Source organism: Phoca vitulina, unplaced genomic scaffold, assembly GCF_004348235.1.
Source record: "Phoca vitulina isolate PV1807 unplaced genomic scaffold, GSC_HSeal_1.0 scaffold68, whole genome shotgun sequence".
Classification (NCBI taxonomy): domain Eukaryota; kingdom Metazoa; phylum Chordata; class Mammalia; order Carnivora; family Phocidae; genus Phoca; species Phoca vitulina.
Genome location: NW_022589771.1, coordinates 4,194,989 through 4,220,712, shown reverse-complemented (window position 1 = coordinate 4,220,712; position 25,724 = coordinate 4,194,989). Strand labels below are relative to the sequence as shown.

General features: G+C 41.1%; 1 protein-coding gene across 3 annotated transcripts in view; it reads left to right on the top strand.

The window, feature by feature from the left end:
- The window catches only part of DSCAM (DS cell adhesion molecule), a 791,005-nt gene that overhangs the window by 125,266 nt on the left and 640,015 nt on the right, over positions 1-25,724 (top strand). For 2 of the 3 annotated variants that reach the window (XM_032392604.1, XM_032392602.1), the window contains exon 3: positions 21,562-21,708. In XM_032392604.1, coding sequence (XP_032248495.1) covers positions 21,562-21,708 — 147 coding nt within the window. Of the gene's footprint in view, positions 1-1,714; positions 1,792-21,561; positions 21,709-25,724 lie in introns of all 3 variants that reach the window. The other variant, XM_032392603.1, reaches the window with a different exon arrangement.

Here is a 25,724-nt window from a genome sequence, read left to right as displayed (position 1 = left end):
GAAGGGGCGGGAGGAGGACACAGAGTTCAAGTGGAATAAAACCTTGGCATTAAGGTGTAATGTAACTGAAACAGAATCAATCGAATATTCTTGTCTTCCTTGTGAAATAAAAGAGGATCATTTTAACATTTTTGACTGTGTCCGTGTTGCTAGGATGTTGCCAAAGAGAAAATCCTGAGTTGGTTGTGTCCCTTTTATAACAACATATATTTTTAAAATTACATTCTTATAAGTCTGAGATTCATAGACATAAAAAGGTATACATACAGGACATACTGTGTCATTTTATAGATTTAACAAAGCCCTGAAAAACAAGCTCACAGCTAGACTCTAGTTAGCAAACAGTGTTTCAAATTTTTTTAAGCTTCCCCTTACAAGTACGACAGTAGACTGACACGATATAATGTCAGGGCAAAGAGAATGTGACTTTGTTGTCTTATGCACCTGGTAGCTGGGGGAGCTTTGTAATAATTTCTGCAGCAAGCAAGTAGGTGTTGCTTTAAGACTTCACAACATGAGCAAATTATGAAATGTTTCTGAATTCCTGCATATGATCTCTTTGATGTAAGCAATCAAACATTAGACTACGGTTCATTCCGCTAGCTAGTCATTTTCTCAAGTATATTTTGATCTCCGTGACACGCTCATGAATTCCAGCACCTGAGCAAGAGCACACTTAGGAAAGGAAGAGAAAGATTGGCTTTAATCAAGAGATATGAAAAGTTGATACCCCAAATAATTAAAATAAAGCAAATGAAATTTGTACAGAGACCTCTAAACCTGACAAACAGGAGGATGGAGTGAGTGCCTTTTACTTGGCAGGCTGCAAATGTTAATGATGTGTTATAGAAACATGTTTATAATCTACAAAGTGTCACTTACAGAAAAACCTGGAACTTCAAACAGCTATGCTTGTATGCGTTAATCCGCTATTTCTTTCTCAGGTTTCCTGTCAGATAAAGGAATTCAATGCCTACTCCTGTTTTAACTGCCATTTTGGAAATTTGTCATGAAATTGATTACTTTTGTGTGACACTACATGTTTTAGGGGGTGGAGATGGTATCATCTCATCTGGCGGCTCTACCACCTTCCACTTCCGCATGAGTATGTTCTTGTGTTGATGTGCTGGTATTCCTGACCCCCTAATCCTACTGAGTACACGTCCAACAAGCACATGGTTGCTGCGTTCTTGGGAACTTACAAGATGGACAGTCATGTCGCCCGCATGAAATTTATTTTCTTATTTAATTTTATTTCTTGTTGTGAAGACATTATGACTGTAATCTTTTAGATTTTTGATTGGGTGCTTGAAAATCTGCAAGCCTTTTCATGTAGATGCTAGGGTAGAACTGGACGACGGCTCGGAAGGGCAGGTGGGGGTGTCCGGTGTGCGCTCCCCAGTGACAACTGGAGTGCAGATTTGAGCAGGAGGAGGACTGGCTCACAGCGTAGCCCTATGTATCAGGTCTTCTTAAGTGTCTCGGGTCCCTTTTGATTGGTGTTGGGATTTTCCTGGAATGTGGGTAAAATGGCCTCATAACCTCTTCTTTGGCGGTACAGGAAATTGTCATTCTTCACAGTTTTCAGCAACTTGGACTTAGGCCTGGGTGTCAGCAACAGTGGCATTTTCCATCCGTCATGTCTCAGGAATCAGCAAGGCTAGGTCACCCTGCACGTGCATGTCAAGTACCCTCTTTGCCTTTCTGTCCCAAGGACTGGAACGCAGACGGCCCACTTGAAGCGGTACTGCCCTGGCCCCCAGCAGATAGTAAGCAGCAGGATGACCTTAGGCAAGTAAAAGAAAAATTCTAGTGATTTTTCTTCTTTCATTTACTGTGGTTAATAGCATCCGACTGGGACTTGTGCTCATGGCCAAGGTTGAGTGGCAGGGGCCGAATTTACCCTTTTCTCTGGAACAACAACAGGCAGACAAGACATACAGAGCGCCTGTTGTCAAGACCGGCCATCCGGTGATAGAGGAAGGTGGTTCTGGAGAAGCTGGAAGAAGCAGGCGAGCCCTGGGACTGACCCAGTGCACTGCCTCGAATTTCTAGGTGGGGGACACAAAAACCTACATACGAATTTTACGCATAATTGCTAAAATTTGGAAGCAACAAAGATGTCCTTCAGTATGCGAGCGGGTAATAACAAAGACTTTTTCCTTGCCGAAACCTTTGTCAGGCTCCTGTGAGCCCTCTTCTTGACTAGTCTTTGACCTTGAACTTCTGTCTGTCCTCCCCCAGCCCAGTTTTAGTAAGACTCCTACTCAGTTACCCCTCTCTTTGACATCTGGCCACTCTGATATCTGATCAAGTTCCTCATCTTACTTTGATGTGTGAGTCAGTCCTGCCTTTAGCCTTTATGTCTCCTCTGGATAATCTTCTATCCACTAATCCCCTCACTGTGCCCTTTGGCTAGAAATCCCCACTTGTCCTTGCTGTATTTGGAGTTGAGAAAAATTTCTCTCCCCTGTTGGAATAGTCATGAGTCCTATTTGCAATAGTCCTGAATAAAGTCTTCCTTTACGTTTTAACAAGCATCAGAATAATTTTTTCTTTAACAATAAACAAATTATGGTATATCCATACAATGGAGTATTATTTAACAATGTAAAGAAACAAGCTATGCAACCTCGAAAAACACATGGAGGAACTGTCAATGCATATCACTAAGTGAAAGAAGCCACTCTGAAAAGGCTATAAGATGTATGATTACGGGGCACCTGGGTGGCTCAGTCGTTAAGCGTCTGCCTTCGGCTCAGGTCATGGTCCCAGGGTCCTGGGATCGAGCCCCGCATCAGGCTCCCTGCTCAGTGGAAAGCCTGCTTCTCCCTCTCCCACTCCCCCTGCTTGTGTTCTCTCTCTCGCTGTGTCTCTCTCTGTCAGATAAATAAATAAAATCTTAAAAAAAAAAAAAAGATGTATGATTACAACTCTATGACATTCTGGAAAGGGCAAAACTATATAGAGACAATAAAAAGATCAGTGGTTTCCAGGGACAGCAGTGGAGGAGAGGAGGGATGACTACGTGGATCACAGGACATTTTTTTTTCTTTTATTATGTTATCTTAATCACCAAACAGTACATCATTAGTTTTTGATGTAGTGTTCCATGACATTTTTAAGCACTGAAACTTCTGGATGATACCTTAATGGAGGATACAGAACATTCTTCATAGAACTGCACAGCACAGAAGGAATGTTCAAGTAAACTATGGGCTTTACTTCATAATAATGTATAAATATTGACTCCTTAATTGTAACAAACACATAACACCAAGGAACATGCTAATAACGAGAGAGACTGCTGGGGTGGATAAAGGGAGTGTATCCCTTTGGGGAAAGCGCTGTACTTTCTGTGGAAGTTTTCTGTAAACCTAAAACAGCCCTAAAAGAATAAAATATATTCCAAAGAAAATTGGAAAAAAATATTTCAAGTAGCTTGTTACACAAATAGAGTCCCCAAAGGAGTGGATGGTAAAACAAACAAAATAAATACATACTTGAAATACTGGTCAAAATTTTTCAAATTTGATGAAACATAAAAACTCACAGATCCAAGGAGCTCTACAAATCCCAAGCACAAGAAACATGATGAAAAATACACCAACACTCATCATAATCAAATTTCTCAGGACCAGTCTAAAGACAAAACATTAAAAACAGCCAGAGGAAAAAGAGATGTTACACAGAGAGGAACTAAACCAAGGATGACAACAGATTTCCCTTCAGAATCAATGTGAGAAAACAGAGAAGTGACATCTTTAAAGTACTGAAAGGAAATATAGTTTGTAAATCTAGAAATCTATATCTATATCCAGCAGAATATTTTTATTTAAAAAATAAAGAGGCAACCCACAGAACGGGAGAAGATATTTGCAAATGACACTACAGATAAAGGGCTGGTATCTAAGATCTATAAAGAACTTCTCAAACTCAAAAAACAAAAAATCAAGTAAAAAAATGGGCAGAAGATATGAAAAGACACTTCTCTGAAGAAGACATACAAATGCCTAACAGACACATGAAAAAATGTTCATCATCATTAGCCATCAACGAAATTCAAATCAAAACCACATTGAGATACCACCTTACACCAGTTAGAATGGCAAAAATGAACAGGGAAAGCAACAACAAATGTTGGAGAGGTTGTGGAGAAAGGGGAACCCTCTTACACTGTTGGTGGGAATGCAAGTTGGTACAGCCACTTTGGAAAACAGTGTGGAGGTTCCTCAAAAAGTTAAAAATAGAGCTACCCTATGACCCAGCAACTGCACTCCTGGGTAGTTATCCCAAAGACACAGATGTAGTGAAAAGAAGAGCCATATGCACCCCAATGTTCATAGCAGCAATGTCTGCAATAGCCAAACTGTGGAAAGAGCCGAGATGCCCTTCAACAGATGAATGGATAAAGATGTGGTCCATATATACAATGGAATATTACTCAGCCATCAGAAAGGATGAATACCCAACTTTTACATCAACATGGATGGGACTGGAGGAGATTATGCTAAGTGAATAAGTCAAGCAGAGAAAGTCAATTATATGGTTTCACTTATTTGTGGAACATAAGGAATAGTATGGAGGGCATTAGGAGAAGGAAGGGAAAAATGGAGGGGAAATCGGAGGGAGAGATGAGCCATGAGAGACTATGGACTCTGAGAAACAAACAGGGTTTTAGAGGGGAGGAGGGAGGGGGGATTGGTTAGCCCGGTGATGGGTATTAAGGAGGGCACATACTGCATGGAGCACTGGGTGTTATACGAAAACAGTGGATCGTGGATCACCACATCAAAAACTAATGATGTATGGTGACTAACATAACAAAACAAAATTAAAACAAAACAAAACAAAATAAAGGCTTTTTTGTACACATGAAAGCTGAAAGAATTTATCAGCAGCTGACCGGCACTTGTAGAAATCTTAAAGGAAGTCCTACAATCAGAAGACAAAAGACACCTGATGGAATCTTGGATCTACTTGAAGGGAAGAAGAACAGTGACAGTTGTAACCACGTGGGTAAATAAATTACATTTTTCTAAAATTAAAGCGTAACTATGACGTACAATACCCTATTCCTTTCAGGTGTACATCATAGTGATTTGATACTTTTATACATTAAGAAATGATCCCCCTGCTAAGTGTAGTTACCATCCATCACCATACAATGTTATTATAATATTATTGACTATATTCCCTATGCTGTATATTCCATCCCCATGATTTATTTATTTTATGACTAGAAGTTTTGTACCTCTTAATCCCCTTCACATAGTTCACCTCTCTGCTCTGGTAGCCAATAGTTGGTTCTCTCTAAGTCTATTCCTGTTTTGTTTTGTTTGCTCATTTGTTCTGTTTTTTAGATTCCACATGTAAGTGAAATCATATATTATCTTTCTTTAACTTATTTCACTTAGCATAACACCCTCTAAGAGGTCCATCCATGTTGCCACAAATAGCAATATTTCATTTTCTTTCCTTTTTTTTTTACTTTATTTAGTCTTAAAACAATTTTTTTCTTTTTAAAGAATTTTTTTTAAATTTTATTTTACTATGTTAGTCATTTTCTTATGTGTGAATAATATTCTATTTTACACACACACACACACACACACACACACACACACACACCCCTTATATTCTTTATACACCTATCGACAGACCCTTAGTTTGCCTCCATATCTTTGCTATTGTAAATAACACTGCAGGTAACATAGGGATGCATATATCTCTTTGAATTGGCGTTTTTGTTTCAGATAAATACCCAGAAGTAGAACTACTGGATTGTATGGTAGTTCTATTTAAATTTTTGAGGAACCTCCATACTGTTTTCCATAGGGGCTGCACCACTTTACATTCCCACTAACAGTACATGAGGGTTCCCTATTCTCTACATTCTTGCCAACACTTATTTCTTGTCTTTTTGATAATAACAAATCTGAGCAATGTGAGGTGATACCTCATTTCCCTGATGATTAATGATATTGAACATCCTTGCGTGTACCTGTTGGTCATCTGCATGTCTTTGGAAAAACGTCTGTTCCAGTCCTTCGCCCAATCTTGAGTCAGATTAAATTTTTGTGTTTGTTGTTGTTGTTTTGATATTAAGTTGTGTGAGTTCTTTATATATTTTGGGTATTAACCCTTATCAGATGTTTGGTTTGCAAATATCTTTTCCCATTCAATGGGTTGCCTTTTCATTTTGTTAATGGTTTCTTTGACTGTGAAAAAGCTTTTTAGTTCACTGGAGTCCCATTTGTTTGTTTTAGCTTTTTTCTTCCTTGTAGGAGGAGACTGGTCCAAAAAAATATTGCTAAGACAAATGTCAGAGAGCTTACTGCCTATGTTTTTCTTCTAGGAGTCTATGTTTTCTTCTAGGAGTTTTATGGTTTCAGGTCTTACATTCAAGTTTTTAATCCGTTTCGAGTTGATTTTAGTGTGTTGATAGTGTAAGAAAGTGGTCTAGTTTTATTTTTTTGCATGTGGCTCTCCAGTTTTCCCAGCACCATTTATTGAAGAGACTGTCTTTTCCCCATTGTATATTCTTGCCTCCTTTGTCATAGATTAATTGACCATACATGCATGGGTTTATTTCTGGGCTCTCTATTCTATTCCATTGATCTATGTGTCTGTTTTTGTGTCAGTACCATACTTTTTGGATTACTATAGCTTTGTAGTATAGTTTGAAATCAGGGAGCATGATACCTCTGGCTTTGTTCTTTCTCAAGATTGCTTTAGCTATTCATGGTCTTTTGTGGTTCCATAAAATTTTAGGATTTGTGAAAAATGCCATTAGTTCTGTGAAAAATGCCATTGGTATTTTGATGGGGTTCACATCAAATCTGTAGATTGCTTTAAATAATAATTTTTTGGTACTTACAATCTTTTAAAAGACAATTGACTGTTTAAACAAACATAATAATAATGTCTTGTGGGGTTTGTAACATATATGAGTAAAATGTATGACAATAATAACATTTAGGCCTGGAGTAGAGGTGGGGAAGTATAGTATTGTAAGTTTTTTTTCTTATATGTGAGGTTGTATAATATCACCTGAATATAGATTATGATAAGTTACAGATGTATGTTATAAAATGTAAAGCAATCACTATAGCAAAACAGAGAGTTATGGCTTATAAGCTTCATAATAAAGGAGAAAAAATGGAATCATTAAAAAAATTCTTAATTCTAAACAAAGAATAAAAAATAGGAAAAAGGAAACAAAGAACAGATGGTAAAAATAGAAATAAAAAAGCCAAGATGATGGATTTAAACCTAACCATTCCAATATGCACATTAAATATAAATGCTCCAATTATCTGATTTAAAAGGCAGAAATTGCTAGATTAGTTTCAAATACTGCTTAAAAGAAATGTACTTTAAATATAAAGATACAGATATATTAAAGGTAACAGGATGGGAAAATATGTACTATGCTATTAACTCAAATAAATTTAATCAAAAATATAAAAAAATTGGAGTAAGTACATTAATATCAAAATATATTTCAGAGCAAAGAATATTATCAGGGCTAAATTTCATTTCATAATACAAAGGAGCCATTTAATTGAGAACATATGACTATTCTAAATACTTATGCCCCCTACAACAGCACTTCAAAATACATAAAATAAAAACTGAAAGAACTTTGAGGAGAAACAAATCAAAATTTATCATTGGAGATTTCAATACCCCTCTTTTATTAATGAGCAGTAGGCAGAATCAGCAAGGATAAAGAATATTTGAACAACACTATTAAATATTTGACCATATTAACATTTAAATAGAGAACAATGAATCCAACAATAGCACAATCCACATTATTTTCAAGGTCACACAGAAATTTAGCACAATCCACATTATTTTCAAGGTCACACAGAAATTTAGCACAATGCACATTATTTTCAAGGTCACACAGAAATTTACCAATATAAACCACATTATGGGGAATGAAGAAAGTCTCAGATGAGTTTTTAAAAAATAAAATTATATAAAATATGTTCTTTGACCGCAATGGAATTAAGATAGTAATCACTAACTCCAGGAAATCTCCAAATATTAGGATACTAAATAACTACTCTAAATAGTCTGTGCAAAAGAAAAAGCAGAAGGAAAATTAAAGGTGTTTTGAATGGAATGAAAATGAAAGCACAAGATCTAAGAAAGAATTTTGGGGATGCCACTAAAACAGTGCTTGGGGGACAGTTATAGTTTTAAAAACCCCGATTAGAAATAAAAATGGTCTCAAATATTGGTATCAGCTTCCATCTTAAAACTAGAAAAGAAGAACAAATTAAAATCAATATAGGCAGAAAGGAAAGAAGAAAAATCAGAGTAAAAATCAATAAATTATAAAACATAGAAAATCTATGAAGCCAAAACTTAGTTCTTTGGAAAAAAATCAATAAAATTGAGAAACTTCTGGCCAGACTGAAAAGGAAAATAAGAAAGAAGACAAATTACCAATGTGAAGAATGAGGAAGGTTATATCAGTATATATTCTACAGATATTAAAATTATAATAAACTATTAAGGACAAGTGTTTGTCAATAAGTTCAACAACTTAGATGAAATGAGAAACTCCTTAAAAGACATAAAATACCAAAACTTTTTCAAGAAGAAATAGATAAACTGAAGAGCCCTGTATCTTTTAAAGAATTTGAATTTGTAATAAAAAATTTTCTACAATGAAATTCCAGGCTCAGATGGATTTACTGTTGAATTCTACCAAACACAAGGAAGAAATAATAAAAATTCTACACAAACTTTTCCAGGAAACTGACAAGGAGAAAATATTTCCCAAATCATTTTATGAGATTAGCACTACCTTGCTATTAAAACAAGATAAAGACATTACAAGAGGAAAAGAAAAACATCAAAAACTAATGATGTATTGTATGGTGACTAACATAACATAATAAAATAAAATTTAAAAAAAAGAAAAGAAAAACAAGTATCTCTCATGAGTATATAGATGTAAAAATTCTAAAAACAAAATTTTAGCAAACTGAATTCAACAACAAAGAAAAAGGATAATACATCATGACTATGTTGGCCTTATCTCCAGAATGTAAGATTAGTTTCACATTTGAAAAGTAATCCAGGGAGTTTACCATATTAACATTTTAAAAATAAAAACCATGTGATCATTTCAATCGATGCAGAAAAGCATTGACAAAATACAACAGTCACTTATGATAAAAATTCTCAGAAAACTAGCAATAGAAGTGAACTTCCTCATGTTAATAAAAAGCACCTACTCTAGCTAACATCTTAATGGTCAAAGATTGCTTTTCCTCTAAAGATGAAGAATAAAAGGTTGTGTGCTGTGTGCTTTCACCACTTCTTTTCAATATTGTACTGGAGGTGGTAGCCAGGGCAATAAGGCAAGAACAATAAGTAAAAGGCTAGTAAGCACATGAAAAGGTGTTTAACATCATCAACCTTCGAGGAAATGCAGATTAAAACTACAGTGAGATATCTCTACAAATCTCAAAGTAAACACAATGGCCAGACCAAGTGTAAGTGAGAAGATGCATCAGCTGGGACTCTCATGCACTTCTGGTGGTAATGTAAGATGGTACAGCTCCTTTGGAAAATAGTTTGGCGATTTCCTTAAAAGATGAACATATACCTGCCATATATTCCAGCCATTCTATTCCTAGGTATTTAACCAAAGCATATGTCCATACAAAGACTTTTACATGGATGTTCATAGCAGCTTTATTTGTAATAGCCAAAAATGGGTCAAAGCCCATCAACAGACAAATGAGTAAACAAATTGTGGTTTACCCATAAAATTGGATGAAAAAGAATGGACTACAGAGTCCCCCCTCCTTATCCACTGGGGACTTGTTCCAAGGTACCCAGTGGATGCCTGAAACCATGAATAGTAACAAAGTCTATATGTACTGTGTGTTTTCCTATACATACATTCCTAGGATAAAGTTTAATATATAAATTAGGCACAGTAAGACATTAACAACAATCATAAAATTAAAACAATGTGCTGTAAAAAAGTTATGTGAATGTGGTCTCTCTCTCAAAATATCTTATTTTGCTGTGGCTTATTGCCTTCTTCTTGTGACGATGTGAGATTATAAAATGCCTCTGTGGTGAGATGAAGTGGGATGAATGATATGCACATTGTGATGTGGCCTGAGGCTACTATTGACCTTCTGATGATATGTCAGAAGGAAGATCATGTGCTGCCAGACCATGGTTGACCATGGGTAACTGAAACCACGAAAAGGAAAACCACAGATAAGGAGGGAGTACTGTATTGATAAACATAGTAGCAGGGAGGAATCTCAAAATAACTACACTGAGTGAAATAAGCCAGATAAAAATGTAGGTACTGTATGAGTCCATTTATATAAGACTCTGAAACATGTAAATTAATCTATAATTATGGAAAGCACATCAATGTTTGCCTGTGAAAGAGGGTGGGAAGGATGGTTCACAGAAGACAACAAGTTAACTTTTCAGGTGATGGGTCTGTTCATTCTCTTGATTGTGGTGGTGACCTCATGAGTGTCTACATATGTCAAAACTTATCAGTAAACATATTGTTTTAGTGTATGCCAATTGTATCTTGCTAAAGCTGGTCTGAGAAAAAACAAGTAATAATATTTGGCTGACCTAGTTACTTAAGAGTTGTCTTGATGTTCAGAGAGTACCAGTAGCTATTAGAAGTTGCATGTCTCTGCGCTGCGCTGCCCAGCCCACAGTAAGCCCCTTAGCTGTCTCTTGCATCTACATCACACAAAATAGTCTGGAACCTCTGCTCATAGGTGATTGTACTGAGAGAGAGCAGCTAAGCAGATTGTTCTATCCATTTCTCTGCTTTCTGATTTTGAAATGGAAATCTTGACAGAGTATCTGTCTTTCCTCAGGATGCTTGGGAACTGTGGGTTGAACATCTTTCATCCTCCATGTGGACCAGAAAAACAGAGGAAGCCTGTGGAAAAAGAGAAGGGTGAAGCCAGGATCAAAGAGAAAGAGGTTGTAGGGCCCTTCCCAGGGCCCAGTTGCAGGTTCCAAAGCAATCGTGTCTTCAAAGAAGTCTCCTCTTTCAGCTTCTGGTAGCTCAGATCAGCTCCTCTTGCCAGCAGTCAGACTCAGTGAATAAAGTGGTTATGCGCTGGACGTTGTGCCAAGTACTTTGAGGCATTCTCTATTTTAATCTGCACAACCACGCGAGGTTGAACTTATTTCCATTTTCAGACAAGGAAAAGGGGATTTCTGTGAGCCTGTCTTTGCCTGTTCCTAGGAGTTGTGGTTGGAAGCCAGTTTACCTCAAAGGTGCTGGTCCAGTGCTTCACAGTCTCTGCAATATTCCCTGCGCATGTCACCTTCGCTCTTCTCCCTCTTTCTTCTCCACCTCTAATTCCTCCTGTCCTTTGGTGCCAGCTCAAGTGCCTCCTTCCCCAGTTCCATCCTTCTCTCTCACCCAGGCCCATCAGTCTTTGATTGTTTTCTTCTAGTTTTTCTGCCACCTGAATTTTCTTTCTTCAGCTGATCATTCCGTAAGTGTTAGGATCTCCATAGTCCCTGAGACAGTGCTTGACATGAAGGTGTATTCAAGATGTAATTGATTATTTGAGGCACATCTCAATTTATTAAGTAATCAGCTACAAAATATAATAGAACAAAACCCAATTTCTATAAAACTAATGTGCCTCCAGGTCACATTGTGCCGCAGATGACCATTTCCTAAACAGGGAAGACAGGCGTCAACCCTCCTCCTAGCCCTAAGTCCTCTGGTGTTCCAGAGAAATCTGACACATGAGCATTTGTTTATGTTTTATTACTTTGGACGTAGGCATCAAAGGGGTAGGAACAATCCGAGTCCAACCCACCAGGAGAGGAGGGCCACCCAGACCCACCTCCCCTGTAGTGCCCAATTCTTCAAACTTTCTTCTGACTTACCTCCACCCCATTATCCCCCATTGTCTGATTGCTGCATGGGACCGACATCCCGGGCTGGGAGCAGTCCCACAGGGCCCAGTGCTGAGAAGGTCCTGGAGTTCTGGCTTAATGCTCTCCTGTTGCCCCCTTGAAACATTAATGCTTTTCTCTTTCCATTTGTGTTTCGTAAATAAAGATAATGGGACAATGGGACAGGCTCTGGGAGCTCAGTGCCTCAGCTCTTGCAGGGTCCTGCCTCATGCCACCTCCCCCAGATGGGTTCTCAGCAACCCTCTCTCCAGTCTCTGGGTACCCAGAGCCCCACTTAGGCTCCACCTCCCTAACCCCACTATGACCACTGCTGGCCCTCTGAAGCTGAGTGCTCTGGCCCTGCCTGGCCTCTCCTCTCTGCCCCTGTCCAGCAACCACTGCCACCCTCCATCCTGGCTGGGGCAGGAGTGTGGGTAGGAGTGGTGCACATGCTCTGAAGTGGGCATGGTGAAAGCCACCCCTTCCCCAAGTTAGCATGGAGGCTGTAATCCCTTAGAGGTCACCTGTCCACCATGGGAGGGGTAACAGGGAAGGGAGATTGCCTTCCCCATCCCCAGCTGGGGCATGGTGCTTCAGCCCAGACACTGGCAGGAGGAGCCCTGCGGCTGGTGGGCTGCGTGTGCCCAGCGGAGTGGGATCCAGAGCTCCTGTGATGGTGTGCACCTGCTCAGTGTCTGTCCTGCATCCCAGTGAGTGTGACATTGAGCACCAAATAAAAAACACTATGACAGGTTGGGAGAAAGACCACAGAAGAAGGAAAAAGTTTTATATTTCTAGTATCTTCGTGGGCCTTTTCCCCTCTTTTGTAAATAAGGGCTCCTGGATTTTTAATTTGCTCTGGGCCCCAGGAGTTATGTGCTTGGCCCGACTTGGTTAAATTCATTTTCATAGTAGAATATGAAATGAGACTATTCCTTGTTTATTAATATTTATGTTTTAAAGGGTCTTTGCATTTGAAAGGATGAAGTCTAACAGAGAGGGGTGGGTTCTCCAAATGCACATCAACCCTGAGATCCCTGCTCACTCAATGTGCCTGAATTTGCCCCAAAGCCACATCACTGTAGATTCTCTCTTTTCATCCCCTTACCACATTAGATCTTATGGAAAGACTTCAAAGCTTGTAAATTTGACTAAGGAGGACTAAGAGGACCATCATGGACATAGTTGGCAGCCCTTGAGTCAGATCCCTTGGCTCTGCGTGCTGGTTGCTGAGAGCTCACATAGAGAGACTTCAGAGGATGTTTGGTGTCCTGGAGTCGCTTCATATGCACCGAGTGGGGAGTGCTTGGGAATGCCGGGCCCTGGGACCAGCCCTGAGCCAGCACCAGACTGCTCTAAGGATAAAGTTCCAGCTCTAGGCATGGAGTGAGAGGAGCTCTAAGTGTAATTCACATTCACAGCTCCCCTAGGGATCAGACGGAGGCTGGGACTGCCCTGAAATCACACCCTGGCTTAGCTGCTGACGCTGCCCTGCCCTGCATCCCCAGCCTCTCTCTCACTGGTCCTCCTGGGATCATGTCTACAGTCAATCACTTTCTCCCAGCTCCTCAGCTCCAGCCTGCTTCTGGGGAGAGCCCAGCTTAGGACACAAGGTGCAAGGCTTAGGTTACCCTATCCTGTAATATAAATGTCAATCATGTTTAAAATAACATTTAGTTTTTGCCCAGATCTTAGGTTTGTAGCCTAGTCTCTGTTCCCCTAAGTAGTGGTAGTAAGGACTAGATGTACCCAAGTGCCTTGGGGAGGCTTACTGTGATCCTGGGATACTTGTATTGTGCTGTGAGAGGTATATTCCGATAGATAGCAGTGTTGGCTTCTTAAGTTGTGGGTGCCTCAGGAAGAAACATTTTCATTAATAAGGTGGAGATCTGTAATGAAAACCCAAGTTGTTTTTTTAAAACAATAGATAATGATTATATTCTACAATAGGGTTAGAGATACTTGCAACAGGGAAGCTCTGTGATTTTTATTTATTCTTTCTCCAAGCATTTATTGAGCACCTACTATAACTCCTATATGCCAAGCATTGTTAGAAGTTCTACAGTAATTTTTTTAAAGGCTCCCTGTGTGGTCTCTCTTTGTGGGAAGAAGAATCTAGTGAGGGAGTGGAGTGTTTCCTTCCATGCCTTATTCCTTCTGCGCTGAGTGGGGTGCAGTGCACCCAGGTTGTATCCCGGCTTCAAGAAGATCTGGGCTCTTTGGGGCTGACGTGAGGGATAGAGGGTGCAGGGGAGACCAGTGGGCAGTTGAAAGGGAGAGGGTGCCCCATGGTATGTGTGGGAGGCCTGGACTGAGGAGTTCTGGGGGTGTAGGACTTTGGATGCAAACAGGGAAAGTCCCTATGTGGTCCCTCTCTGTGGCTCTGGTGACCGGCACCTAGCGCATGACTGCATGCCCGCTGGGAAGGTGCTTCCTCTATCTCTCTATGGGCATCTTCTCTTGTCCCTGCTCTTCCCTGGCTGGGACAGAGAAGTAGGCTCCCTGGCCTTAATTTCCATGAAAATTTCCTCCACCTGAGCCATTTGTGTGAAGCAGAGTGCACTGGAAGTTTGAGGAGATGAAGTGATTTTATAGTTCACGGCCAGCATCATGAAAACACACAGACTTACATTGGATTCCTGCACCTGCTCCGGTGACCCTATCCCTGTGCTAATGGACTCTTCGGCCCTCAGCCAGGTTGTCCAGTCCCTTCCTCTTCTCTTCTCGACCCCTTCCTCTCCTCTGTCTTCTTCCCTGCACCACACCCCAATCCTCATTTATTAATGAGTTTGGTTACTTTACTTCTTTGTCGCCTCTTTCCTACCTATGACTATGGACCTCTGCTCTCCCCAAAGTGTTACTGATCGAGGTATTTTCCTGTACAAAGTCAGTTCCTGCTCCTGTGTATAATGATAATGTTTCTGAGGCCAGGCTCTTGAGCACCCTGAGCTATTGCCCTGGGGACTTTTTGGCAAGCAGTGCTTGGCACATCGCATCAGACTGCTATGGAGTGCACAGATGGGGGTCTCAGGAGAGTCCCAGACTTCTGAAAATCTCTCTGGTTTGAGACAGGAATGAAAAAAATTCTCCAAGTTAGGAAAATATTAAATACTAATGTTAAAAGCGGGGCTTGGGGAGCAATCCTCTGAATAAGGGCATGCTTTAATACTAAAATACTCAGCATATCACAGAACTAGCGTCAATCTTAAAAATCTTCTTCTAGAACGTTCACCTCTGCCAATTAAGAGATTACCCTTTAGAAACTCATTCCTATTTTCATTGGTATGCTAATTTCTTTAAAAAGTAATTCCACAGCCAGTTTTCTTGACACGTATTTGTCCAGTAAATGACTAAAACATGAAGAAAGCTGAATGGATGATGAGAGAAGTGGTCTCTGTGGCTATCTTAGAAAACCAGAGACTTCTAAAACTCAGACTTTGAGAATCTTCCTGTCCCAACCCCCTCATTTTAAGTTTGAGGAAAATAAAGCTCGGGAGAAGTGAGGCTTGCACCCATATTTATTGAACTGGGGTGAGGCATGGCTTGGATTAGAGCCTGATTTCTCCTTATCCTGGCGACAAAGGTCTTCCTCCTGTTGGGTGATGGTGTGGATCCAGTTCTGGCTGCTGGTATCCATAACCTTACCCCACCTGCTCATGGCAGGCACCATCCTGAGTGCTGTACCTACCTTAACTGACTGAGTCATTGCATTCCCCCAGTGGTAGATTTTTCATCAATCTCCCTGTTGTCTAGATGGCAAGGGCACTCACTCACTGTGGGAGTGGATGGACTTCGCTATGAACCCAGGCAGGTGGGCTTGCAGGGTGGGCCCTGAACCCCACTGCCATCCTGCCTCTAACCCAGACATCTAGCTCATGGATGTCCCCTTGGAGAGTTTTAGGGCTACTCCTATTGTTGGAGGTGCTGGGGCAGGCTCCCTAAGCAGCATCCTTCCCTAAGCCAAGGGAAGTGGAGTAGTTGTTTCTAAGACTGTTTTGCAACTGTCAAAAAAAAAAAAAAAATCACTTATGCAGAGTTACTTTATTTTTTTTTTTTTTAATTTTTTTTATTGTTATGTTAATCCCCATACATTACATCATTAGTTTTAGATATAGTGTTCCATGATTCATTGTTTGTGCATAACACCCAGTGCTCCATGCAGAACGTGCCCTCCTCAATACCCATCACCAGGCTAACCCATCCTCCCAACCCCCTCCCCTCTAGAACCCCCAGTTTGTTTTTCAGAGTCCATCGTCTCTCATGGTTCTTCTCCCCCTCCGATTTCCCCCCCTTCATTCTTCCCCTCCTGCTACATTCTTCTTCTTCTTTTTTTCTTTCTTAACATATATTGCATTATTTGTTTCAGAGGTACAGATCTGAGATTCAACAGTCCTATGCAGAGTTACTTTAATTGTCACCTAGTTTTTAAGAATTCCCAGGAGAGGTTGCCTTTCTTGATTTTTTTTAACTCTTTCTTTATAGTCAGAAAATTTTTCCTTTGTCCTCAGGGGACAGGGAGAGCAGTGTCCTATGGTCATAACTTCTTTAAGAAGATTACTCAGCCATCAGAAAAGATGAATACCCAACTTTTACATCAACATGGATGGGACTGGAGGAGATTTTACTAAGTGAAATAAGTCAAGCAGCGAAAGTCAATTATCATATGGTTTCACTTATTTGTGGAACATAAGGAATAACATGGAGGACATTAGGAGAAGGAAGGGAAAAATGAGGGGGGGATTGGAGGGAGAGATGAACCATGAGAGACCATGGACCTGAGAAACAAACAGGGTTTTAGAGGGGAGGGGGGAGGGGGGATGGGTTAGCCCGGTGATGGGTATTAAGGAGGGCACGTACTGCATGGAGCACTGGGTGTTATACGAAAACAATGGATCGTGGATCACTACATCAAAAACTAATGATGTATTGTATGGTGACTAACATAACATAATAAAATTAAAAAAAAAAAAGCTACTTTACACTTCCAGGTGCATGGAGGGGGCAGAATGAGCTGTTTTTAGAAATGCTCTTGCCATTTAGAAAACAGTGTGGTTGCTGGGGGCGGAGCAAGATGGCGGAGGAGTAGGAGACCTGGATTTCGTGTGGTCTCAGGAATTCAGCTGGATAGGGATCAAACCATTCTGAACACCTACAAACTCAACAGGAGATTGAAGAAAAGAATAGCAACAACTCTCTGAACAGAAAAGCGACCACTTTCTGGAAGGTAGGACGTGCGGAGAAGTGAATCCGAGGCGATATTCGGGAGGATAGACGGCGGGGGAGGGGCCTCCGTCGGCCGCTTCTGGCAAGTGATAGAGCCGCGGGGCACAAAATCGGAACTTGTAGAAGTCTGCTCTGCTGAGGGACGTCACTCCGGTGGCTAAGCGGGGGGTGGAAACTTCATGGGACAGTGTGGTCTCAGGACCCTCGGGGTCACAGAAAGACCAGGGGTGCCTGAGTGCGGCAGAGCTCCCAGGGATCGGAGCGGGGAAGCCGGCTGCAGAGACGGAGCCCAGGCGCGGGCTCTCAGCTCGGGGTTGTCATAGACCGTGATCCGCGGCACAGTCGGGCCACTGCTCCTCCAGCGGGGACCCAACAAGCGGCAGATCCGGGGAGACTCACCTTCTTCCCCCGGGAGGAGCGGCGGGAGCGCACCGCGGGGATCTGCTGGGTTTGGAGACTCCACCCGGGGTCGGGTGCCAGATAGAAAGGTGCGGTCACAGGCCGGGTGAGCACCGAGTGCGGCCGGAGACCGGGGAGACGGGAGTGACTGACGGCTTTTCTCTGGGGGCGCACTGAGGAGCGGGACCCCGAGTTCTCGGCTCCTCCGGGGTGGAGACTGGGAGGCCGCCATTTTCACTCTCCGCCTCCAAAGCTGTACGGAAAGCTTGCAGGGAACAAAAGCTCCGGAGGGCAAACCCGAGCAGATTACTTAGCCCGGACCGGCAAGGGCGGGGCAATTCCGCCTCCGGCAAAGACATTTGGGAACCACGGCAACAGGCCCCTCCCCCAGAAGATCAGCGAGAACAGCCAGCCAAGACCAGGTTTACCGATCAGTGAGAACGGCAGAACTCCAGCGCTAGGGGAATACTGCACATAGCATCCATGGCTTTTTTACCATGATTCTTTAGTCTTTCAACGTTAATTTTTTTTTAACTGTCTTTTTTTTTTTTTGAATTTTTCTTTTTCCCTTTTTCAACCAACATCTTATCAATCCCTTTTTTAAAAAAATATTTTTTATTTTTCATTTTTAGAGCCATATTCTATCCCTTCATAGTAGTTACCGTTATTTTTGACACATATATATAAGTTGTTCTCTCTAAAATTTTGAGATACAGTTTCTTCTAACAGATCAAAATATACCCTAAATCTCTAGTGTATGGCTTTGTTCTAATCTCCTGCCTGATCACATTCTCTCCCTTTTTTTTCTTTTTTTTTTTTAAATCCTCTTCTTTCTTTTTTCAACCAACTTCTTATCAATTCCTTTTATAAAATCTTTTGTAATTTTCATCTTTACAGTCATATTCCATCCCTTCATCGTATTAACCCTTATTTTTGTACATATATAAGTTTTTCTTTCTTTAAAATTTTGGGAGGCACTTTCTTCTAACAGACCAAAATACACCCAAACTCTAGTGTGTGGCACTGATCTATGCACCAGCCTGATCATATTTGATCATATTCTGGTTTTTTGTTCTGTTTTGTTTTTGTTTGTTTTTATCTTTTTCTTTTTCTTTCTTTTTTTCTTTTTCTTTTTTCTTTCTTTCCCTTTCTTTCCCTCCAGTTTCAGGTCTATTCTGATTTGTTTAGTGTATATTTTCTGGGGACATTGTTACCCTGTTAGCAGTTTGTTCTCTCATTCATCCATTCTCCTCTGGACAAAATAACAAGATGGAAAAAAATCACCTCAACAAAAAGAACAAGAGGCAGTACCGCCTGCCAGGGACCTAATCAATATGAACATTAGTACGATGTCGGAACTAGAGTTCAGAATGATGATTTTAAAGATACTAGCTGGGCTTGAAAAAAAACATGGAAGTTATTAGAGAAACCCTTTCTGGAGAAATAAAAGAACTAAAATCTAACCAAGTCAAAATCAAAAAGGCTCTTAATGAGGTGCAATCAAAAATGGGGGCGCTAACTGCTAGGATAAATGAGGCAGAAGAGAGAATCAGTCATATAGAAGACCAAATGATGGAGAATAAAGAAGCTGAGAAAAAGAGAGATAAACAACTACTGGATCACGAGGACAGAATTTGAGAGATGAGAGATACCATAAAACGAAACATTAGAATAATTGGGATCCCAGAAGAAGAAGAAAGAGAGAGAGGGGCAGAAGGTATACTGGAGCAAATGATAGCAGAGAACTTCCCTAATTTGGGGAAGGAAACAGGCATCAAAATCCAGGAGGCACAGAGAATCCCCCTCAAAATCAATAAAAATAGGTCAACACCTCAACATCTAATAGTAAAACTTACGAGTCTCAGAGACAAAGAGAAAATCCTGAAAGCAGCTCAGGAGAAGAGATATGTAACCTACAATGGTAGAAACATTAGATTGATCCACAGAGACCTGGCAGGCCAGAAAGGACTGGCATGATATATTCAGAGCACTAAATGAGAAAAATATGCAGCCAAGAATACTATATCCAGCTAGGCTGTCATTGAAAATAGAAGGAGAGATAAAAAGCTTCCAGGACAAACAAAAACTAAAGGAATTTGCAAACACAAAACCAGCCCTACCAAGAAATATTGAAAGGGGTCCTCTAAGCAAAGAGAGAGCCTAAAAGCAACATAGACCAGAAAGGAACACAGACAATACACAGTAACAGTCACCTTACAGGCAATACAATGGCACTAAATTCCTATCTTTCAATAGTCACCCTGAATGTAAATGGGCTAAGTGCCCCAATCAAAAGACACAGGCTATCAGATTGGATAAAAAAACAAGACCCATCAGTATACTGTCTGCAAGAGACTCATTTTAGACCCAAAGACATCCCCAGATTGAAAGTGAGGGGGTGGGAAACCATTTACCATGCTAATGGACACCAAAAGAAAGCTGGGGTGGCAATCCTTATATCAGACAAATTAGATTTTAAACCAAATACTGTAATAAGAGATGAGGAAGGACACTATATCCTACTTAAAGGGTCTATCCAACAAGAAGATCTAACAATTGTAAATATCTATGCCCCTAACATGGGAGCAGCCAATTATATAAGGCAGTTAATAACAAAAGCAAAGAAACTCATCGACAACAATACAATAATAATGGGGGACTTTAACACCCCCCTCACTGAAATGGACAGATCATCTAAGCAAAAGATCAACAAGGAAATAAAGGCTTTAAATGACACACTAGACCAAATGGACTTCACAGATATATTCAGAACATTCCATCCCAAAGCAACAGAATACACATTCTTCTCTATGCCCATGGAACATTCTCCAGAATAGATCACATCCTAGGTCACAAATCAGGTCTCAACCGGTACCAAAAGATTGGGATCATTCCCTGCATATTTTCAGACCACAATGCTTTGAAACTAGAACTCAATCACAAAAAGAAAGTTGGAAAGAACTCAAATACATGGAGGCTAAAGAGCATCCTACTAAAGAATGAATGGGTCAACCAGGAAATTAAAGAAGAATTAAAAAAATTCATGGAAACAAGTGAAAATGAAAACACCACTGTTCAAAATCTTTGGGATACAGCAAAGGCAGCCCTAAGAGGAAAGTATATAGCAATACAAGCCTTTCTCAAGAAACAAGAAAGGTCTCAAATGCACAACCTAACCATACACCTAAAGGAGCTGGAGAACGAACAGCAAATAAAGCCTAAACCCAGCAGGAGAAGAGAAATAATAAAGATCAGAGCAGAAATCAATGAAATGGAAACCAAAAGAACAGTAGAACAGATCAACGAAACTAGGAGCTGGTTCTTTGAAAGAATGAACAAGATTGATAAACCCCTGGCCAGACTTATCAAAAAGAAAAGAGAAATGACCCAAATCAACAAAATCATGAATGAAAGAGGAGAGATCACAACCAACACCAAAGAAATACAAACAATTATAAGAACATATTATGAGCAACTCTATGCCAGCAAATTAGATAATCTGGAAGAAATGGATGCTTTCCTAGAGATGTATAAAAAAAAAGTGAAGAAACCTGCAGTTCACGTCTTAAACACTTTCATCCCCTTCACAAATAAACCACACTGTTGTCTTTTTTTATGTTATGTTAATCACCATACATTACATCATTAGTTTTTGATGTAGTGTTCCATGATTCATTGTTTGCGTATAACACCCAGTGTTCCACGCAGAACGTGCCCTCTTTAATACCCATCACCAGGCTAACCCATCCTCCCACCCCCCTCCCCTCTAGAACCCTCAGTTTGTTTTTCAGAGTCCATCGTCTCTCATGGTTCATCTCCCCCTCCGATTTCCCCCCCTTCATTCTTCCCCTCCTGCTATCTTTTTCTTCTTTTTTTTCCCAATGACTGTATTTGGTACAATTACTCTATGTAAGCTACAGCGCATATATTTGAATGACGTTCTACCAGAATGAGCTCCTGCTGAGGTGTCTCACCAAGGGTCCTCTCCTTGCCTTCCAGTTTTACGGGAGCCCTATACAGTCCGTGTGGAGGACCAGAAAACCATGAGAGGCAATGTTGCGGTCTTCAAGTGCATTATCCCCTCCTCAGTGGAGGCGTACGTCACCGTCGTCTCCTGGGAGAAAGATACCGTGTCACTCATCTCAGGTAGGCGGGGCACGTCCGGGGCACAGGGCATGGGGCTCACCTTCGAGGCTGTTCCAGGTATTGAATTGGGTCGCTGGATCTGTGTTCATCCTAATAAGAATTAGCATACGGATGGTTGATGCTCTTTGAGGATTGTGTGACTTCAGTGCTTTATATTGCTTTCGTGGCTCGATTCAGATATTCTTCAGTGAATTGACTGATGGACAGAAATAAGTTACTGTACATATAGCCATCATGTTACTTCTCAGAGGCAATTTTGGCTTGTTTCTGCTCCTGAAAATAGGGCAGTAGGGTTTTTGCACCTGTGAGGGTCCTCAGTGATAACACTTACAACTGATAGCCTGAAACTATAATCTGGGAAACAGAAGCTCTGGTTTTCACTGCTGTGACCCTTTCAAATGTCTTAAGAGCTATGTGATGTCTCTGACCTCTTTCTTGAAGATTCTATTCAGAGTATGTATTCATTACTGAGATATATATATATATAATAGGTTTATTTTCAGAACCTGGAAATGACGCAACTGAAATTTTGCTTCTAAGATGTTATGGTTCTTTTCTTGTGGTGTTTAAGTAGATTTCTTGCCCCCTTGCTGTTTACCTGGAAAGGGTCCAGTGCTCCTGCTTTGCTCATCTTTGGATAGTGAGTGACCCTGGGCTGCTTTCGGAGAACAGTGGTGATGAGCATCCAATGTGCTATAACAGGTTATAAATGCCTGCTTTTCTTTACATGTCTGTGTGGATGAGTGCACAAGTGTGCACACACACACGCTTTCATACAACTCAAATACCCCCCAAATTTTGCCCATTTATAGACCTAAGAAATTGGAACTAAACTCTCACGGTGACATAGCATTTCTGTTTTTCAGCTTATTGATTTTCTAGACAGTGTAGGTTGCCAGTGTAGTTAACCATTAAAACAATCATTAAACCATTAGAAAAAATTAAATCTTTGGTCTTTAAAGTACATCCAGTAAACTAGCATGTAACAGACATTATCAGATTTTCTTAACACTGTCCAGTCAGAGTCCCTCGAACTTCACTGAACAATAAATGCCTTGCTGTTATGTTGATTAATCATCATAATTTAACTTAATGTATTGAGAAAATACTAAGCTTAATACCTGAAATAGGATTGCAAATAATCATAATAGACTCACCTGTACACTTGTATTTGTTGTGGTTTTTTTTTTTTTGTTGTTGTGGTTTTTTAAAAAATGTTATTTATTTATTTTTAGTAATCTCTAAACCCAGTGTGGGGTTTGATCTCATGACCAAGCGTCACATGCTTTCCTGACTGAGCCAGCTGGATACCCCTACTTGTTGTCTTTAATTAATGGTTTTAAGGGCGTCTCTTTCGAAGTCATTTTAGTTTCTTAATGGCAGATGGAGAGATCTGATGACACGTCTCTCTGGCTGAGCCCAGGGCCAGAGTGGAAGGGTATTCACACGCATGTAGTGAGGGCTTGTGGGTGCGCCGAGGGGGAGGATGTGGGACAGGATTTGCAATCTCCCACACTCAGGGGCCTGGGCTGATGGAGGCTCAGCCATCATAGAACAGCCATCAGACAGCCTCCAGGGTTTGCCGTGAAGAGGGAGAGAACAGTGGAGGATTACAAACTCTGTGTACTTTTACTTGAGGAGACATATTCATTTCTGTTAATATTTAATTGGCCAAAGCAGGTCACATGGTATATCTTACTTCAGTGAGGTGTGCCCAGAAGGAGAGAACCACTGGAGATCTGGGTGAGAAATAGAAATATCTACCGAAGGTTTTATATACCTATTGATATAGATATCTATATCCATAGATATGTTTTATATGTTCGCAATATAAGTTATTTGTAAAAAATATACTGTGTGCATTCTTATGTTTCCTAGGCATCTTTAATTAGTGGTATCCCCATGCAGGTTTCATCTTGTTGCAGTCGATGTGAATAGAATTTTTTTTTTTCAAACATGAACCTAATAAAATAAATTAAATGGAATTTTATATCTGGTGAGCAGAAAGGGTCCTGATATGCACACACAGAGCTGGGGTCTTGCTGATGGGTTCTGATGACACCCACATCTCCTCAATCATGCATGGGAGCTTTACCCTTTGGCAAAAATTTAAAAACAATGTGTGCCAGGGATAAGCACTTGGCTTTTCTTTTTTGCACAAAAGTATTGAGAAAACCTATGTAGTATATAGGCTTTGATCTCATTAAGGGATACTTCAGTAGCAAGTTTTTGTTTGTTTGTAAGTAAGCCATCTAACCAAACACAAGGCATTCTCAAGATGCTCCACGTGGCTCACATGGTGTGTGTGTGTGTGTGTGTGTGTGTGTGTGTGTGTGTGTATACAGAGAGAGAGAGATGGAGAGAGAGACGAAGAGACAGAGACAGAGAGACTGAGACACACCCAGAAAGAGAGTGAGTCAGAGCTGTTTGCATTCTCAGGGAGTTTAACATGAGAACAGCGCCCCGTTGCAGTGTTATGATCTGTAAACAGGAAGTCTGGAAATTATCCTTATAATGCAACTTGTGGTGGTTTGCTGTTGGACCCTGTTTCCAGCACCCGAGCTCCACCCATGGGGGCTGCCAACAATGCCCAGGGAAGGAGGTCATGAAGACACTGGAGGTGACAAAATGGTTAAAAACATTGGGGATCTTAATTAATAAGCCAGTTCCTTATGGTTTTGGTGGAGAAGGATTACATTTCTCGCTGGCGGCCAGGGCCCTGAGTGAGGTGGGGCACAGGGGACTACACGTAGGAGGTCAGGAGGTTCAGAGAATGAGCCCAGGGCGTCCATCCTGTAGGCAGCAGGGGGACATCTGGATCGTATGCATAGCAGATTGTCTGCAAAAGGTTAATTTGTCTGTGATTTGTAAATAAACGGATAGCCCCAGTGCCTCCTTGCTAAACTGATTTAGATTTGGTGGTTGGCAGGGGCCGTCACCCCATGTCAGTCTTTCTGGGATTCCAAGACAGCCCAGCCCTCAGTGAATCTGGCTGGGAATGCTCCCAGGAAACATGCCTGCTCTGCACACATCACTTCCTTCGATGGAGGAGGGCAGTGAACCAAATCCTCCATGAAAATGAGGCTGTGTGAGTCTCCACCGCAGTGGATAGAGTGGGAAGAGAAGACTGCGAGTGGGGCTGATCCAAGAAAGCTGGAGCTCCCACAGGCCACACAGGGCCTTGGCCACTGTCCCTGCATACCTGGGGCTCGTGGCAGGAGCTCGCCTGCACAAGGAGAGGCCTGTCCCCTGGGGCTCCGCTCTTGTCCACCCCCTCAGCCTCTTGGGTCCAGAGCTCCCTGGGGGAAGGCCAGAGAGGCAAGGCCTGCTTCTGGTTGGTGAGCATCCAGCTTCTGCAGACCTTCTAGGCCAGGGCTCTTTGGAAACCTAGGCTAAGGTGAATGGGTATCTGTCGCCTAGGAAAAAATGTAAATATCGGTGAATTCCTATAAAAAGAAAGGAATGGCTTCTATGGGCATGTCTTACTAATTTTTGCCCTTTACCTTGGTTGAGCAAATCAATGACTGGGCTATGTTCTTGCAGGGGTGAGAAGCACCAGTCATGTCTGTCTGGGTTTCAACGTGAGCTGTATGGATTCATTAGCCGTTCCAACAGTTGTGTTCATTAGCTTATTACACATGAGGTCATGCATTGATTTCTTTCCAGGGGAGGTTTAAGTTGGCCTGACTCTAGACTCAGGAATCAAGCTGTGCCTCTCTTATCAGATGAGGTCATTAGATCACCAAATTAAGAGCATTAGTGGGTTCATTTATTTTAAATGATCTTTGGACAGAATCGTCCAATGGTCTTGTTATGGACTGAATGTCCATGTCCTCTTAAAATTCATATGTTGAGGTCCCAACTCCCAATGTGATGGTATTCGGAGGTGGAGCCTTTGGAAGAATTAGGGTTTGAGGAGGTCATGAGGGTGGGGCACTCCATGATGGGATTAGTGTCCTTAAAATGAGAGACACCAAGGCCCTCCTTCTCCACTGTATGAGGACAGTGAATCTCAG